Genomic DNA, 17991 nt, shown 5'->3' on the forward strand with positions numbered 1-17991 from the left:
CTCCTTAGGGAAGCCCACTCTGGAGAACACTCCAACTAGGGCCCTTGCCACCACAGGTGCTGTGGTGGTCCTAAGTGGAATAGCTTCAGGATACCTGGTGGCATGATCCACTACCACCAGTATAAACTTGTGCCCTGATGCTGTCTGGGGTTCCATTGGACCAACAATGTCAATCCCCACTCTTTCAAAGGGCACCCCCACCACAGGCATTGGTATAAGGGGGGCCTTTGTTGTGCCACCTGACTTACCACTGGCTTGGCAAGTGACACAGGAGCGACAAAACTCCTTGGTATCCTCATTCATGTGAGGCCAGTGAAAGTGTGAGACAAGCCTGTCCCAAGTCTTTGTCTGGCCTAAGTGTCCTGCTAAGGGAATCTCATGGGCCAAGGTAAGTAGGAAACCTCTCTGAGACAAGGGTACAACCAGCCTCCTGGTCATGCCAGGCTTGGGGTCTCTTGACTCAGTGTACAGGAGTCCATCTTCCCAGTATACCTTGTGGGTACCTGTGGCGTTCCCAGCAGCCTCAGCAGCAGCCTGCTGTCTGAGGGGTTCAAGAGAAGGGCAGTCTAACTGGTCCTTCCCCAGGTCTTCCCTTGAGGGTCCCCCTGAACCCAAGAATTCAACTTGATCAAGTTCAAACTCTCTAGGCTCAGTTTCCCTCAATTCCTGTAGGTCAGCCTCCTCTGAGACTTGATCCACAACCTGGGGCAAGGGGGAAGGCACAGCCTTAACCCTACTGCTCTTTTTCTTGGAAGGTGCCTGGTCCATTGTTCCAGGATCCAGTACCTGTTCAGTGGGGCATTTTCTGGCCTGTGACCTGGTCACAGCAAACACATGTGCTGGCAAGCCTAACATTTCCAGATGAGTCCTCTGCTCCACTTCTGACCATTGTGATGACTCCAAATCATTGCCCAACAAACAATCCACTGGGAGGTCTGAACTAACTACAACCTTCTTTTGGCCAGTTACCCCTCCCCAGGAGAAAGCTACAATTGCCATACTGTGATTGGTAGTGACATTGCTTGCATTGGTCACCAGGAATTCTGAACCTGGCATGATCTGTCCAGGGTCCACAAAGCTAGGTGTCACCATTGTGACACTGGCACAAGTGTCCCTATAGGCCTGAGCCATTTTTCCATTAATAAAAGGTGTCTGTCTGTATTTGCCCAAAGTATTGGGACTTATGTCAGGGGACATATCCATATCCCCTGTACTGACAAGGACAGCCTGAGTAAGGGTGCCAACTAAGTTGCCACTCCCCTCAGAACCCAGGGTTAACCCTACTAAACCCTTGGGAGGTGCACTACCACTGCTGACTGTACTAGGGGGCACAGGTGCCTTAGGGGCTGCAGTGGCAGGAGTCTGCCCTCCTCCTTTCTTGGTGCACTCACTAAACCAGTGAGTTTTACTTTTGCAGTATTGGCACCACCTTTTAGATTGGCCTTCTTTCTTCTTTTGGGGAGCCTGACCCCCACCCTCTTTGGGTTGTTGGGGACCTGACGAAGACTTCTGGTCATTTTGTTCCCCCTTTGAATCCTTACCCTTCTGGTCTGCTTTCTTCTGACCACCCTGATTCTGGCCCTGGTTCTGTTTAACTCTTGTTCTAACCCATCTGTCTGCCTTCTTTCCCAATTCTTGGGGAGAGGTCAGATCTGAGTCAACAAGATGCTGATGCAACAACTGGTTCTGACAATTGTTTAAAATTTGTTCTCTCATCATCAAATTGTACAATCCTTTATAATCAGTAACCTTACTGCCCAGCAACCAGCCCTCAAAAGCCTTAGTGGCACAATCTACAAAGTCAGCCCAATCTTGAGACTGAGTTTTCTGGGTATCCCTGAACAGCACCCTGTACTGCTCAGTGGTTAGGCCAAACCCATCAACCAGTGCATTCTTCAAGACTTGGTAATCATTAGCATCCTCTACCCTTGTGGTGAGGAGCTTGTCTCTACCTTTTCCTTCAAAGGAGAGCCACAAGATAGCTGCCCACTGACTTGGGGGAACGCCTTGCACAGTGCAGGCCCTCTCCAAAGCAGTAATCCATTTGTGGATGTCATCCCCTTGTTTAAAGGGGGGCACTATCTTACCAAGGTGTTTTGTGTCAAAACTCCTTTCCCTATTGCTAGGTACTATGCTGCCACCAGTGGGGACTGTCCCACTCAATTGTTGCTCTCTAGCAAAGGCAAGCCTTTCTTTGGCCAGGGCAAGTTCTTCCCTTTCAATCCTCAGATTGGCTGCCTTTTCCTTAGCTTCATACACTCTCCTCTGGGGAGATGTCATTCCCCTTTGAGAAGAACGTTGAGAGCCATTGGTATGAAGGGATCTGTTAGAGCCTCTTGATAGAGACCTAACTCGTCCATTCCCAATGTTAAGCTGACCTGAGAGTGGCCCCAGGGCTCCCCTAGAGTCCCTCTCATGTCTGCTTAAGTTGGTCCTGGTTAGTCTGCTGACTTCTACCTGACCCTTGTCTGCCTCATCCCCTGATACCAAGTCATCATCCTCATCATCAGCATCATCTGCTTCCTGAAGAGGATGGTCCTGGTTATCAAAGGGACCCTGTAGGGAGGGCATATTGCCTTCTGAAGTAGAAGGGTCTGGGTTACCAGCCCTCCTTGCATCATAAGTCTCTAAGAGACCTATCAGAAAGGCAGTTGTGGGGTTAGACCCCTGCTTAATCTTCCTAGAGGTACACACTTGTCGTAACTCATGGAAGCTAAGAGCAGTATATTTTGAAGAGATGACCTGTGGAGGGTCAACTGACACAAGGGGAGACTCAGTGTTTCCTCCTGTGACCGACATACTGCTTCTAGTGTGGTGTAAGTGATGCACCTACCTACACTATGTGTTACCTACTGGTCCCTTGCTAGAGTTGCAGCCAAGGTGTGCTAAGCCTTGAGGAGCTACAACAGCTGGTTCAGTAGAACTCAGAGTATTCTAAGCTTTAGTTATATGTACCTAACAGTACTTATGTGATCTTTCAACAAGATATTCTTAGGATACGTGTGGTAAAACAACAGCAAGCTCAAATCCCAACCGCTGCTCACCAATGTGAGAAGGTGGCCTGATATGCAGTGCTCACTATTCTAGTGAACACTATGTATCAGTCCAGCAACCCTTATTGATGATTGGTTGTAAGTCAACCTTATAGACCAGCTATCCTAGTAGCGTGGATACGAGCAGTCTAAGGCTAAAGACTCGAGAGGGCGTGTTAAGCCAGCTGTTTACCACACATATACCCCTTGAATACCAAGTGAAAGGACACCACACAAGTGTTATGAAAATAAACAGTTATTTATTAAAGATCACAACAGCCCTGTACTCTTTATGAGGACAGGGTACTAAGCACAAACCAAAACTCTTACAAAAATACTTAAGTTAGCACAGTATATACAAATGCCCGAGGGGCACGGAAAACCATATACTCTGAAAGTGGAATGTGAAATTCCTAGCAGGTAAGTACAATACTAATAGCTTTTGGAATCGCTAGGACTTGACTAGGGAATCGTTAGATTACAACTAGGAGGCCTAGGGGACTCGGGTGCAGTGTGTGCACTCTCACGCGAGATGCGGGACAAAGTCTATGGTAGCTAGGAATTAGAAAGTTAGTGTTCTCGGGCGAACCCGACCTGGTAGGGAGAAAACGAAAGTAGATTCTGACCCTTGGATAGTGAGGCTATGCTGGGGCACCGAAATGCCGAAGTTACCTAGCCCAGGGGCTGCAGCTGCATAGGTCTGAAAAGACGTCGGGAATCCTCGTAGACGGACCAGGAGCCGGAAGAAAAGATGCTGGCCGGTGACCAGTGAAGAAAGTTCAGTCGGATCCAAGCCTGGATCTTGAAGATGGATGACACCTGAAAGCAGAGGGGACCAAGTTCGAGACTACTAGCCAGTAGTCAGTGGGCACCAGGAGGGCACCGGATGGTAGCCACCTCGACAAGGTGAGTGGGTGACGCTTGACTCGAAGATCTCACGGACCAGGAGGCGTTGTCGGCGACCAGGATGGAGGATCGAGCTGTCCCACGAAGATAGAAGCTGTCGGCGTCGCTGGACCCAGGATTGGGCAACAAAGCCTTGGCAAATTCAAGCCCACGCGGTGGACCTAAAATGGCGTCTGGAGTGGACCAGGAGGGTCCGGGGTGCCTCTCTTGAAAAAGGAAGCAAGGGCCAGCCTGGGGCAACCAGACCAGCAGAAGAGTTGTCGTCGGGCGTCGTTCAGAAGGCCACAAGCCAGCCGGCTAGTAGCCAAACAACGCGGTGCACAGCAAACAGCAGAAGGGCCCCACGCAGATCGTGGAGATGCAGGGAGGCTGATCTTGGATGCTGGAGCTGCGCAGGGTTGGGGCTTCTCGGACCCCAAAGCACTCACCAGTGGAAGACTCGGTGGGCTTGCAGTAAAGATGTCGTGCAGTCTTGGCGATCGTCGGTCCCTCGAGGTCTCGTCGCACTCACGGTTCTCAGCTTTGCTGTAGAGGTGAGTAGAGGTCAGAGGTGCCAGGGAAGCCGGGTCTCGTCGTGCTGGGTCGTCGGATTCGTGGTGAAGGACTTGCAGCAGACCGCAGTGTTCTTTAGGATGGTGCCTGCGGATGCAGGGTGACTACTCCTTAGCCACAAGGGAGAATCTTGAAGAAGAAATCGTGAAGTCCTTTCGAAGAAAGTGGTATCTTGATTCCAAAGATGATCTAATTTTAACAGGGGGCCCGCTCCTATCTTTATACTAAAAAAGGGGGCTGGCCCGGTGACTAGGTCCTGCCTATGGGTGGGACCAGGAGGGGGGTGGTTACACCCCTCTCCCCTGCCGGACTTCCCCAGGCCAGGGGCTGGTGTGCCCCTGGAACTGGTTCTGACTGGCCTATGCGTAGTGAGCACCGGGGTGCCACTCAGCAGTCACCTTCCTGAAAAGCCCTGCCTACCCAGGATACACAAAACCATGTCTGGGACGGTGCTAGCACCGTCCCGGACAGGAAACCCTTTGTCCAGGCCTCCCTCGCTGGAAGGACTCCCAGCAGCAGGAGGTCAGACTCGTGTCTGTGGTGGCAGCATCCATTTTGTGGAGCTGAGGCTTCAGTTAACTTTAACCGGGGTTCACAGTTACATACATGTCGTGTCCCTCTAGAAGGGTGGAATGCTAACCCCGTCGCCAGAATTGGCGAGGGGTTAGTATTCCAATTCGTATGACACCTTACTCGACATGTTTTGATAAAGCAATACCAAAGTTAGCATTTAACCGCGAGGTTTATAATGCACTTAAGAGTATATGGTATGCGATATCATGGAACAGCTATTAGGACTTGGTTCCGCAAGCTGCAGACAGGCTCAGCTCATGCCAGAGCGCCATCTCACACGATTCCAAGCACTCTGCCTTCAGGATTGTTAAGGCCTGCCATAGGAGTGACTGATAGGAATCTGTGTGTCCATTCTTAGGGTTAGGTATAGGTATACTACACCTACAGCAAAGGGTGATTACACGACTTTGCCCCAGCTGTCATGCAGCCAGTTGTGTCAAATTTAGGAGGCCAGCCAGGGGTGGCATAATACATGCTGCAGCCCCTGGCAGCCCTGGGTACACCTATGCCCTGAGTTACAGGGTCTGATAAGGTGGCCCATTACCAATTGGTAGATGCACCTAGGGTACATGTTGTAATTTAGAAAGAGAACAGCCAGGCTGGGGGTCTGATTGGCAGGCCCACAGCCAGAGAAAGTCGTAAACCAGTGAAACAAAAGCAAAAAATCTGGGTGATCATAGGATTGCAGACCCTACTCTCTTACACCCAGGCTCTGCAAGCCTGACCCTGGAAGCCTCGTAGACCCTTGCACTTTACTTATGTACACCCCTCCAGTTGGGTGGGGCCTCTGTCACGCCTGGGTAGACTGCATGTGCTTTACACCTGTGAACCTGATTGATCCACATGCCATGTACCTCTGTCTCTGCTCCAGGATACTGGCCATTCCTCTAAATATGGCAACATTGACTGTCTCTGCTCACACTCTCCACACCTGTAAATTGTGTCTGACTGTCAGAATGTATCAGTGTGTGTGAGGGCTGTGGTGTGAGATGTGTCGGTAGTCTAACCTCTCACAGACCAGGCACACGGCAGTGCTGTATGAGAGGAGTGTCGTATGAGATGTGTCTTTAGTCTAACCTCTCACAGACCAGGCACACAGCCTTGCTGTATGAGAGAGGGCTGTGGTGTGAGGTGTGTCTGTAGTCTAACCTCTCACAGACCAGGCACACAGCCTTGCTGTATGAGAGAGGGCTGTGGTGTGAGATGTGTCGGTAGTCTAACCTCTCACAGACCAGGCACACAGCAGTGCTGTATGAGAGAGGGCTGTGGTGTGAGATGTGTCTGTAGTCTAAGCGCTCACAGATCAGACTCACAGCAGTGCTGTATGGGAAAGGGCTGTGGTACAGACCCCATCCCTCACTGTCCCAAAGATGAGTGACTGTGCAGTCTGAAGTCTGGCATGTAGTAGGGTCATGTGTCTCTTGACAACTGCTTGTGATTGACACCCCTGTTTCTCTTCACTTCCAGGTTATGCACATCCGGAAGCTTCTCCAGAAGATGGACCGCCCCAATGGCTTGTACCCCAACTACCTAAACCCACGGACGGGGCGCTGGGGGCAGCGTAAGTGTGGCACTCCCGCTCTGCTTGCACAGTCATTTCAGGCCGGTTGTATGTGGTGTGTTTTTTGCTCTGGGGGAGTGGAATGGGAGAGGTGTGAGAGTGGGGATGGAGAGGTGTGAGGGTGAGGGTGGCGGAGGTGTGAGGGTGGGGATGGAGAGTTGTGGGGATGGAGAGGTGTGAGGGTGGGGATGGAGAGGTGTGAGATTGGGGATGGAGAGGTTTGAGGGTGGGGATGAAAAGGTGTGAGGGTGGGAGAGGTGTGAGGGTGGGAGAGGTGTGAGATTAAGGATGGAGAGGTGTGAGGGTGGGGATGGAGAGGTGTGAGGGTGGGGATGGAGAGGTGTGAGGGTGGGGATGGAAAGGTGTGAGGGTGGGAGAGGTGTGAGGGTGGGAGAGGTGTGAGATTGGGGATGGAGAGGTGTGAGATTGGGGATGGAGAGGTGTGAGGGTGGGGATGGAGAGGTGTGAGGGTGGGGATGGAGAGGTGTGAGGGTGAGGGTGGCGGAGGTGTGAGGGTGGGGATGGAGAGTTGTGGGGATGGAGAGGTGTGAGGGTGGGGATGGAGAGGTGTGAGGGTGAGGGTGGCGGAGGTGTGAGGGTGGGGATGGAGAGTTGTGGGGATGGAGAGGTGTGAGGGTGGGGATGGAGAGGTGTGAGATTGGGGATGGAGAGGTTTGAGGGTGGGGATGAAAAGGTGTGAGGGTGGGAGAGGTGTGAGGGTGGGAGAGGTGTGAGATTAAGGATGGAGAGGTGTGAGGGTGGGGATGGAGAGGTGTGAGGGTGGGGATGGAGAGGTGTGAGGGTGGGGATGGAAAGGTGTGAGGGTGGGAGAGGTGTGAGGGTGGGAGAGGTGTGAGATTGGGGATGGAGAGGTGTGAGATTGGGGATGGAGAGGTGTGAGGGTGGGGATGGAGAGGTGTGAGGGTGGGGATGGAGAGGTGTGAGGGTGGGGATGGAAAGGTGTGAGGGTGGGGATGGAGAGGTGTGAGGGTGGGGATGGAGAGGTGTGAGGGTGGGGATGGAGAGGTGTGAGGGTGGGGATGGAGAGGTGTGAGGGTGGGGATGGAGAGGTGTAAGGGTGGGAGAGGTGTGAGAGTGAGGGTGGTGGAAGTGTGAGCGTGGGGTGGAAGAGGGGTGGGGGTGGGGTTGGTGAGGTGTGAGGGGGGCTGTCTCACGTGGCCTTTCCTCCTCCTTTCATAGGCATGTGGTTGGTGTTTTGCTGTGTCCTTATATTAAAATCAGAGACATTGTCATTGTTTGGAGTCAGACCTACTGAAGAGCGGAGTCTGTTTCTGACGGCCACTGTGGCTTTGAAGACCAGAGTCTGTTTCTAACGATCACTGTGGCTTTGAAGACCAGAGTCTGTTTCTGACGGTCACGGTGGCCTTGAAGACCAGAGTCTGTTTCTGACGGTCACTGTGGCTTTGAAGACCAGAGTCTGTTTCTGACGGTCACTGTGGCTTTGAAGACCAGAGTCTGTTTCTGATGGTCACTGTGGCCTTGAAGACCTGAGTCTGTTTCTGACGGTCACTGTGGCCTTGAAGACCTGAGTCTGTTTCTGACGGTCACTGTGGCCGTGAAGACCTGAGTCTGTTTCTGACGGTCACTGTGGCCTTGAAGACCTGAGTCTGTTTCTGACGGTCACTGTGGCCTTGAAGACCTGAGTCTGGTCTTCAAGGCCACCGTGACCGTCAGAAACAGAGTCTGTTTCTGACGGTCACTGTGGCTTTGAAGACCAGAGTCTGTTTCTGACGGTCACTGTGGCTTTGAAGACCAGAGTCTGTTTCTGACGGTCACTGTGGCTTTGAAGACCGGAGTCTGTTTCTGACGGTCACTGTGGCTTTGCAGACCGGACTCTGTTTCCGTCGGTCACTGTGGCTTTGAAGACCAGAGTCTGTTTCTGACGGTCACTGTGGCTTTGAAGACCTGAGTCCGTTTCTGACGGTCACTGTGGCCTTGAAGACCTGAGTCTGTTTCTGACGGTCACTGTGGCCTTGAAGACCAGAGTCTGTTTCTGACGGTCACTGTGGCTTTGAAGACCAGAGTCTGTTTCTGACGGTCACTGTGGCTTTGAAGACCGGAGTCTGTTTCTGACTGTCACTGTGGCTTTGAAGACCGGGGTCTGTTTCTGACGGTCACTGTGGCTTTGAAGACCAGAGTCTGTTTCTGACGGTCACTGTGGCTTTGAAGACCTGAGTCTGTTTCTGACGGTCACTGTGGCTTTGAAGACCGGAGTCTGTTTCTGACGGTCACGGTGGCCTTGAAGACCAGAGTCTGTTTCTGACAGTCACTGTGGCTTTGAAGACCAGAGTCTGTTTCTGACTGTCACTGTGGCTTTGAAGACCTGAGTCTGTTTCTGACGGTCACTGTGGCTTTGAAGAACAGAGTCTGTTTCGGACGGTCACGGTGGCCTTGAAGACCAGAGTCTGTTTCTGACGGTCACTGTGGCTTTGAAGACCAGAGTCTGTTTCTGACGGTCACTGTGGCTTTGAAGACCAGAGTCTGTTTCTGACGGTCACTGTGGCTTTGAAGACCGGAGTCTGTTTCTGACGGTCACTGTGGCCTTGAAGACCGGAGTCTGTTTCTGACGGTCACTGTGGCCTTGAAGACCAGAGTCTGTTTCTGACGGTCACTGTGGCTTTGAAGACCGGAGTCTGTTTCTGACGGTCACTGTGGCTTTGAAGACCGGAGTCTGTTTCTGACGGTCACTGTGGCTTTGCAGACTGGAGTCTGTTTCTGACGGTCACTGTGGCTTTGCAGACCGGACTCTGTTTCCGTCGGTCACTGTGGTCTTGAAGACCTGAGTCTGTTTCTGACGGTCACTGTGGCTTTGAAGACCGGAGTCTGTTTCTGACGGTCACTGTGGCTTTGAAGACCGGAGTCTGTTTTTGACGGTCACTCTGGCTTTGAAGACCGGGGTCTGCTTCTGAGGGTCACTGTGGCTTTGAAGACCAGAGTCTGTTTCTGACGGTCACTCTGGCTTTGAAGACCTGAGTCTGTTTCTGACGGTCACTGTGGCCTTGAAGACCTGAGTCTGTTTCTGACGGTCACTGTGGCCTTGAAGACCAGAGTCTGTTTCTGACGGTCACTGTGGCTTTGAAGACCAGAGTCTGTTTCTGACGGTCACTGTGGCTTTGAAGACCGGAGTCTGTTTCTGACGGTCACTGTGTCCTTGAAGACCTGAGTCTGTTTCTGACGGTCTCTGTGGCCTTGAAGACCAGAGTCTGTTTCTGACGGTCACTGTGGCTTTGAAGACCAGAGTCTGTTTCTGACGGTCACTGTGGCTTTGAAGACCGGAGTCTGTTTCTGACGGTCACTGTGGCCTTGAAGACCTGAGTCTGTTTCTGACGGTCACTGTGGCCTTGACGACCAGAGTCTGTTTCTGACGGTCACTGTGGCTTTGAAGACCGGAGTCTGTTTCTGACGGTCACTGTGGCTTTGAAGACCGGAGTCTGTTTCTGACGGTCACTGTGGCTTTGCAGACTGGAGTCTGTTTCTGACGGTCACTGTGGCTTTGCAGACCGGACTCTGTTTCCGTCGGTCACTGTGGTCTTGAAGACCTGAGTCTGTTTCTGACGGTCACTGTGGCCTTGAAGACCAGAGTCTGTTTCTGACGGTCACTGTGGCTTTGAAGACCAGAGTCTGTTTCTGACGGTCACTGTGGCTTTGAAGACCGGAGTCTGTTTTTGACGGTCACTGTGGCTTTGAAGACCGGGGTCTGCTTCTGAGGATCACTGTGGCTTTGAAGACCAGAGTTTGTTTCTGACGGTCACTGTGGCTTTGAAGACCCGAGTCTGTTTCTGACGGTCACTGTGGCCTTGAAGACCTGAGTCTGTTTCTGACGGTCACTGTGGCCTTGAAGACCAGAGTCTGTTTCTGACGGTCACTGTGGCTTTGAAGACCAGAGTCTGTTTCTGATGGTCACTGTGGCCTTGAAGACCTGAGTCTGTTTCTGACGGTCACTGTGGCCTTGAAGACCTGAGTCTGTTTCTGACGGTCACTGTGGCCTTGAAGACCTGAGTCTGTTTCTGACGGTCACTGTGGCCTTGAAGACCTGAGTCTGTTTCTGACGGTCACTGTGGCCTTGAAGACCTGAGTCTTTTTCTGACGGTCACGGTGGCCTTGAATCCAGAGTCTGTTTCTGACGGTCACTGTGGCTTTGAAGACCAGAGTCTGTTTCTGACGGTCACTGTGGCTTTGCAGACCGGACTCTGTTTCCGTCGGTCACTGTGGTCTTGAAGACCTGAGTCTGTTTCTGACGGTCACTGTGGCCTTGAAGACCTGAGTCTGTTTCTGACGGTCACTGTGGCTTTGAAGACCAGAGTCTGTTTCTGACGGTCACTGTGGCTTTGAAGACCTGAGTCCGTTTCTGACGGTCACTGTGGCCTTGAAGACCTGAGTCTGTTTCTGACGGTCACTGTGGCCTTGAAGACCAGAGTCTGTTTCTGACGGTCACTGTGGCTTTGAAGACCAGAGTCTGTTTCTGACGGTCACTGTGGCTTTGAAGACCGGAGGCTGTTTCTGACTGTCACTGTGGCTTTGAAGACCTGAGTCTGTTTCTGACGGTCACTGTGGCTTTGAAGACCAGAGTCTGTTTCGGACGGTCACGGTGGCCTTGAAGACCAGAGTCTGTTTCTGACGGTCACTGTGGCTTTGAAGACCAGAGTCTGTTTCTGACGGTCACTGTGGCTTTGAAGACCAGAGTCTGTTTCTGACGGTCACTGTGGCTTTGAAGACCGGAGTCTGTTTCTGACGGTCACTGTGGCTTTGAAGACCGGAGTCTGTTTCTGACGGTCACTGTGGCTTTGCAGACTGGACTCTGTTTCCGTCGGTCACTGTGGTCTTGAAGACCTGAGTCTGTTTCTGACGGTCACTGTGGCTTTGAAGACCGGAGTCTGTTTCTGACGGTCACTGTGGCTTTGAAGACCGGAGTCTGTTTTTGACGGTCACTGTGGCTTTGAAGACCGGGGTCTGCTTCTGAGGGTCACTGTGGCTTTGAAGACCAGAGTCTGTTTCTGACGGTCACTGTGGCTTTGAAGACCTGAGTCTGTTTCTGACGGTCACTGTGGCCTTGAAGACCTGAGTCTGTTTCTGACGGTCACTGTGGCCTTGAAGACCAGAGTCTGTTTCTGACGGTCACTGTGGCTTTGAAGACCAGAGTCTGTTTCTGACGGTCACTGTGGCTTTGAAGACCGGAGTCTGTTTCTGACGGTCACTGTGGCCTTGAAGACCTGAGTCTCTGACGGTCACTGTGGCCTTGAAGACCTGAGTCTGTTTCTGACGGTCTCTGTGGCCTTGAAGACCAGAGTCTGTTTCTGACGGTCACTGTGGCTTTGAAGACCAGAGTCTGTTTCTGACGCTCACTGTGGCTTTGAAGACCGGAGTCTGTTTCTGACGGTCACTGTGGCCTTGAAGACCTGAGTCTGTTTCTGACGGTCACTGTGGCCTTGACGACCAGAGTCTGTTTCTGACGGTCACTGTGGCTTTGAAGACCGGAGTCTGTTTCTGACGGTCACTGTGGCTTTGAAGACCGGAGTCTGTTTCTGACGGTCACTGTGGCTTTGCAGACTGGAGTCTGTTTCTGACGGTCACTGTGGCTTTGCAGACCGGACTCTGTTTCCGTCGGTCACTGTGGTCTTGAAGACCTGAGTCTGTTTCTGACGGTCACTGTGGCCTTGAAGACCAGAGTCTGTTTCTGACGGTCACTGTGGCTTTGAAGACCGGAGTCTGTTTTTGACGGTCACTGTGGCTTTGAAGACCGGGGTCTGCTTCTGAGGGTCACTGTGGCTTTGAAGACCAGAGTTTGTTTCTGACGGTCACTGTGGCTTTGAAGACCCGAGTCTGTTTCTGACGGTCACTGTGGCCTTGAAGACCTGAGTCTGTTTCTGACGGTCACTGTGGCCTTGAAGACCAGAGTCTGTTTCTGACGGTCACTGTGGCTTTGAAGACCAGAGTCTGTTTCTGACGGTCACTGTGGCTTTGAAGACCAGAGTCTGTTTCTGACGGTCACGGTGGCCTTGAAGACCTGAGTCTGTTTCTGACTGTCACTGTGGCTTTGAAGACCGGGGACTGTTTCTGACGGTCACTGTGGCTTTGAAGACCAGAGTCTGTTTTTGACGGTCACTGTGGCTTTGAAGACCAGAGTCTGTTTCTGACGGTCACTGTGGCTTTGAAGACCGGAGTCTGTTTCTGACTGTCACTGTGGCTTTGAAGACCGGGGTCTGTTTCTGACGGTCACTGTGGCTTTGAAGACCAGAGTCTGTTTCTGACGGTCACGGTGGCCTTGAAGACCAGAGTCTGTTTCTGACGGTCACTGTGGCTTTGAAGACCAGAGTCTGTTTCTGACTGTCACTGTGGCTTTGAAGACCTGAGTCTGTTTCTGACATTCACTGTGGCTTTGAAGACCAGAGTCTGTTTCGGACGGTCACGGTGGCCTTGAAGACCAGAGTCTGTTTCTGACGGTCACTGTGGCTTTGAAGACCAGAGTCTGTTTCTGACGGTCACTGTGGCTTTGAAGACCGGAGTCTGTTTCTGACGGTCACTGTGGCCTTGAAGACCGGAGTCTGTTTCTGATGGTCACTGTGGCCTTGAAGACCAGAGTCTGTTTCTGACGGTCACTGTGGCTTTGAAGACCGGAGTCTGTTTCTGACGGTCACTGTGGCTTTGAAGACCGGAGTCTGTTTCTGACGGTCACTGTGGCTTTGCAGACTGGAGTCTGTTTCTGACGGTCACTGTGGCTTTGCAGACCGGACTCTGTTTCCGTCGGTCACTGTGGCCTTGAAGACCTGAGTCTGTTTCTGACGGTCACTGTGGCCTTGAAGACCAGAGTCTGTTTCTGACGGTCACTGTGGCTTTGAAGACCGGGGTCTGTTTCTGACGGTCACTGTGGCTTTGAAGACCAGAGTCTGTTTCTGACGGTCACTGTGGCTTTGAAGACCTGAGTCTGTTTCTGACGGTCACTGTGGCCTTGAAGACCTGAGTCTGTTTCTGACGGTCACTGTGGCCTTGAAGACCAGAGTCTGTTTCTGACGGTCACTGTGGCTTTGAAGACCGGGGTCTGTTTCTGACGGTCACTGTGGCCTTGAAGACCGGAGTCTTTTTCTGATGGTCACTGTGGCTTTGAAGACCGGAGCCTGTTTCTGACGGTCACTGTGGCTTTGAAGACCGGGGTCTGTTTCTGATGGTCACTGAGATCACTGAAAAGGGCCTTCGGGTGATCAGATGACGCACCACAGGCTCACGGTGCCTAGCTCTAAGATCAGAAACGCTTTGAGTGATAGCGTGTTGTCTCTCCAGGCGGAGATGGCTGCCCCTTTCCTGTCGGTGATGATATGGGCTCTGAGTTATGTAGGAGGAGGGCCGACCCTTGCTTACATCTTTTAGAATGGATCCTTCTCATTGTAAATTCCTCACTTTTGAGTACACCCGTGCGCAGACTGGATCCGGAGCGTTGAAACATCAGTGCTCCCGGACTCCGGGGAGTGGTGCAGTGTGACTCCGCTTTGACTTTGTTCCATCGAAAGTGACAAACACACCGGCATATACGCGCCACCGCCGTGCATTGAAATCAGTTCCTTTCTTTCCACGCCTTAAAACGCGTATCTGGAGGACCGAGCCCTATTTTATAATCGGTTTGTTAGGATTCTGTTCTTGAAACATTTTCAACCAGTGCGCAAGGGAACTATATCCTATCCATAAACGGCAGGATTTAAACCATGTCAGGACTGTCGCAAACAAATATCCCTGACAGACTTGCATACGGTATGCCTATGGTGCTCGAGACATGCTTCCAAGTGGAGTGAGAGATACGCCTTTGTGACTCCGAAGTGTATCTGGGAACTTCAGGCGAAGTTGTACGGCACCAAACAGTCTAAGAAATCCCACAGGTCTCGTACCCGCTTGAAATTGAGAGTGCAGACTTGTTGCCAAAGCCATTCCAGTGACACGTCCTCTTCGTAGTTGAAGTCTTCAGGTAAGTCCAAATTGAAGTCAAAGAGGAAACCCTATACCTCCAGTGACATCACTGGGATGTCAGCCTGCCACTCGGTCTCGCTCCTGATTAACTGAAGAGCTGATTCCACAATTGATCCTGATGCACCCAGAGTTTCCCGGGTCTTTGGCATCACGGCATCCAAACCAGGCTTTTAAGGAGACCATCTTGTGCATCTTTGGCTCTCTGCCTGTGCCCCCTGATGCACCTGTGGGACCCAAAGATCCTCAGATGCCTCCAATCGGGATCTGTTCTCTGAACCGTCTATGCTTCTTAAACCCACTTGAGATCTCCTTATCATCCCCTTAGTCTACAGGCCTAGCCTCGCATTCATCCCTGCGTACCTTCACATCCTACTGTGCTTCTGCCTGGCCTCTATCCACCAACCCTTAACAACCTCCTACTTCAGATCTCTCACTTGAGGTCTCCTCCTTGTTCTCCTGACCTTGGTCTTCCTTTATGCACCTCCATACCCTCCTCTTGAGGTCCATGGCACTCACTGTCTCGCCTTTCATCCTTCCCCTTCCTCAGATCCCACTTTGATTCAACCTCGTCTCTTCACGTCACTCGTGGCTCCTTCCACATGACTTTTCGCCACCTTAGGGTTTCTCGGTCTCCTTTATAGTTCTCCAGTATGCCGAATTTCCTAAACCTTCTCTCTTCCGTTCCTTTTCTCCCCTACCTCCTCTACGGTGTTTAGGCTGCTGTGTTTTTTTTTTATATTCACTGTTCTCTTTCCTCTAGGCGCTGTGTTGTGACTGTTTGAGCCATTGTCGCTAGTGTTTTGAGTTTATGCCTCCATTGACTGCTTGTCAGTTCTATCTACAAACTCTGCCTGTTCTTCTTTTGAACAGCTTTTTAAAAACAAGGGGAAAAAACTAATAATCAAATGTCTTTCTGGCTTATGTTATATTGAACGAACGTCGAAATAAATCCGACAACATATTGTGGATCTCAAGTCTTCAATCAAAACTAAGAACAAGAAGTTCAGTGTGCCACGACACTTGATCAAAGAAATCATATCCTATGGCAACCGCGGTGCCAGGACTGTGAATGTGCCGGGTCACCCTGCAGAGGAGGCGGCAGCAGAACATTTATACTACCACGGATTGTTGGGGAATTGGTTTCTGCCATATGTTACAACTCCATGGTGTCAGCGAATCACTGCATTATTTTTGTGTTTTGTAACATTATGGTGTTTGGTAATATCTATTTGAAGGCGCTAGAGGTTAAATGACCCCGATTCTGAAAACAGTAAAAAGACTGGCATCTCACTGATGTGAACCTGATCATGAAAACAGTAGAAAGACTGGCATCTCACTGATGTGAACCTGATCATGAAAATAGTAGAAAGACTGACATCCCACTGATGTGAACCTGATCATGAAAACAGTAGGCCTGGGTGGTAAATTCTGTTCCGCTCGCGGAATTTGGGTAATTTTGCGTTCTGCTGCGATCCGCTGCTTTGCAGAATTTTTTGCTTATTTGCGCTTTCAAAATGCGTGTTCGTGAGATATTTTCCCCACAGCACTCAAACACTGTTCGCGAACAGGAACACAATGCGAATGGACAGAACAAGCAAATCCACATGTTTGCGGAACTCTGTGTGCTTGTGGAGATTTTTTACAGTTTCGCTGAGCTTTGCGTAGCGCAACTACGCAAATTCTGCCCACCCCTAGAAAACAGTAGAAAGACTGGCACCTCACTGACGTGAAACTGATCATGAAAACAGTGTAAAGACTGACACCTCACTGATGTGAACCTGATCATGAAAACAGTAGAAAGACTGGCATCTCACTAATGTGAACCTGATCATGCATAAAAACAGTAGAAAGACTGGCATCCCACTGATGTGAACCTGATCATGCATGAAAACAATAGAAAGACTGGCATCTCACTGATGTGAACCTGATCATGAAAACAGTAGAAAGACTGGCATCCCACTGATGTGAACCTGATCATGAAAACAGTAGAAAGAATGGCATCTCACTGATGTGGACTTGATCATGAAAACAGTAGAAAGACTGGCATCCCACTGATGTGCACCTGATCATGAAAACAGTAGAAAGACTGGCATCTCACTGATGTGGACCTGATTATGAAAACAGTAGAAAGACTGGCATCTCACTAATGTGGACCTGATCACGAAAACAGTAGAAAGACTGGTATCCCACTGATGTGAACCTGATCATGAAAACAGTAGAAAGACTGGCCTCTCACTGATGTGGACCTGATCATGGAAACAGTAGAAAGACTGGCATCCCACTGATGTGAACCTGATCATGAAAACAGTTGAAAGACTGGCATCTCACTGATGTGAACCTGATCATGCATGAAAACAGTAGAAACACTGGCATATTACTGATGTGAACCTGATCATGAAAACAGTAGAAAACTGGCATCCCACTGATGTGAACCTGATCATAAAAACATTAGAAAGACTGGCATCTCACTGATGTGGACCTGATCATGAAAACAGTAGAAAGACTGGCAACCCACTGTACGAACCTGATCATGAAAACAGTAGAAAGACTGGCATCTCACTGATGGATTCTGTGCTGGCCATCATCTTCACCGGGTTTAAATGACATCTTTAAGCCTTTCTTTGGATACATTATTATTCTATCCAGTGGTTTCAGTGTTTTGAAGCAGGATGAATGTGATTGGGGAACTAGTGGAAAGACTTTCATGACTATGTTTAGAGACCTCATCCCCTTACAAGCAGAAAAGAAACATTTGACATGTTAGAGAACTGGTTGATGTGACCTGTGGAAGTGTCATTGTAAGCAACAGAGCTTTGAAAACCGGTTGTGTTTCAGGTTTACAAATTCTTCTTCTTCTAATCAAGGAACGTTCCTGGTCCTGAAACGTGTCTAGTTGAAAGATTTACAATAGCCTTTGCTTGGTTTCCATTTATTACATTATGAATTAACTTTGACTATGAGCGAGCTTTGAATCAAAGACGAGCTTCTCAAGCCTGTCCTAGGTGATATTTATTATATTTCACAGCGGCTTCCAGCAAGACAGGATGGGAGCCTGGATGGAGAAGAGACAGTGCAGGCAGAGGGGTCTTTCCAAGAGAAGAAGGAATCGTCCAGAGGGACTGGGCTGGGAGCAGTCTCTCTGGTCCTTCATTCTGCTCCCTGTCTAGGAAGCAAGTAACTTCTCATAGGGGCGGACAGTGTCTCTGCAGATGCACCTGTGACCAGGCAAGTAGGCCCAGGCTCGGATCCTGCTTGATCTATCGGCGGCGTTTGATACGGTGTCACATACCTTACTGATCGACCGTCTAGTAACATCAGGGATAGCAGGAACTGTACTGGCGTGGCTAACAAACTTCCTTAACCAGAGGCGGCAAGTTACCGTACTAGGTGAGT

At 50.6% G+C, this 17991-nt stretch overlaps 1 protein-coding gene across 1 annotated transcript in view; it reads left to right on the forward strand.

Annotated features, from left to right (window-relative positions):
* MAN1A2 (mannosidase alpha class 1A member 2) overlaps nt 1-17991 on the forward strand; it is a 436652-nt gene that overhangs the window by 266489 nt on the left and 152172 nt on the right. The window contains exon 8 of the mRNA XM_086935831.1: nt 6531-6624. Coding sequence (XP_086791957.1) covers nt 6531-6624 — 94 coding nt within the window. The remainder of the gene's footprint in view (nt 1-6530; nt 6625-17991) is intronic.

This window comes from Lissotriton vulgaris, chromosome 8 (genome assembly GCF_964263255.1).
Source record: "Lissotriton vulgaris chromosome 8, aLisVul1.2, whole genome shotgun sequence".
Classification (NCBI taxonomy): domain Eukaryota; kingdom Metazoa; phylum Chordata; class Amphibia; order Caudata; family Salamandridae; genus Lissotriton; species Lissotriton vulgaris.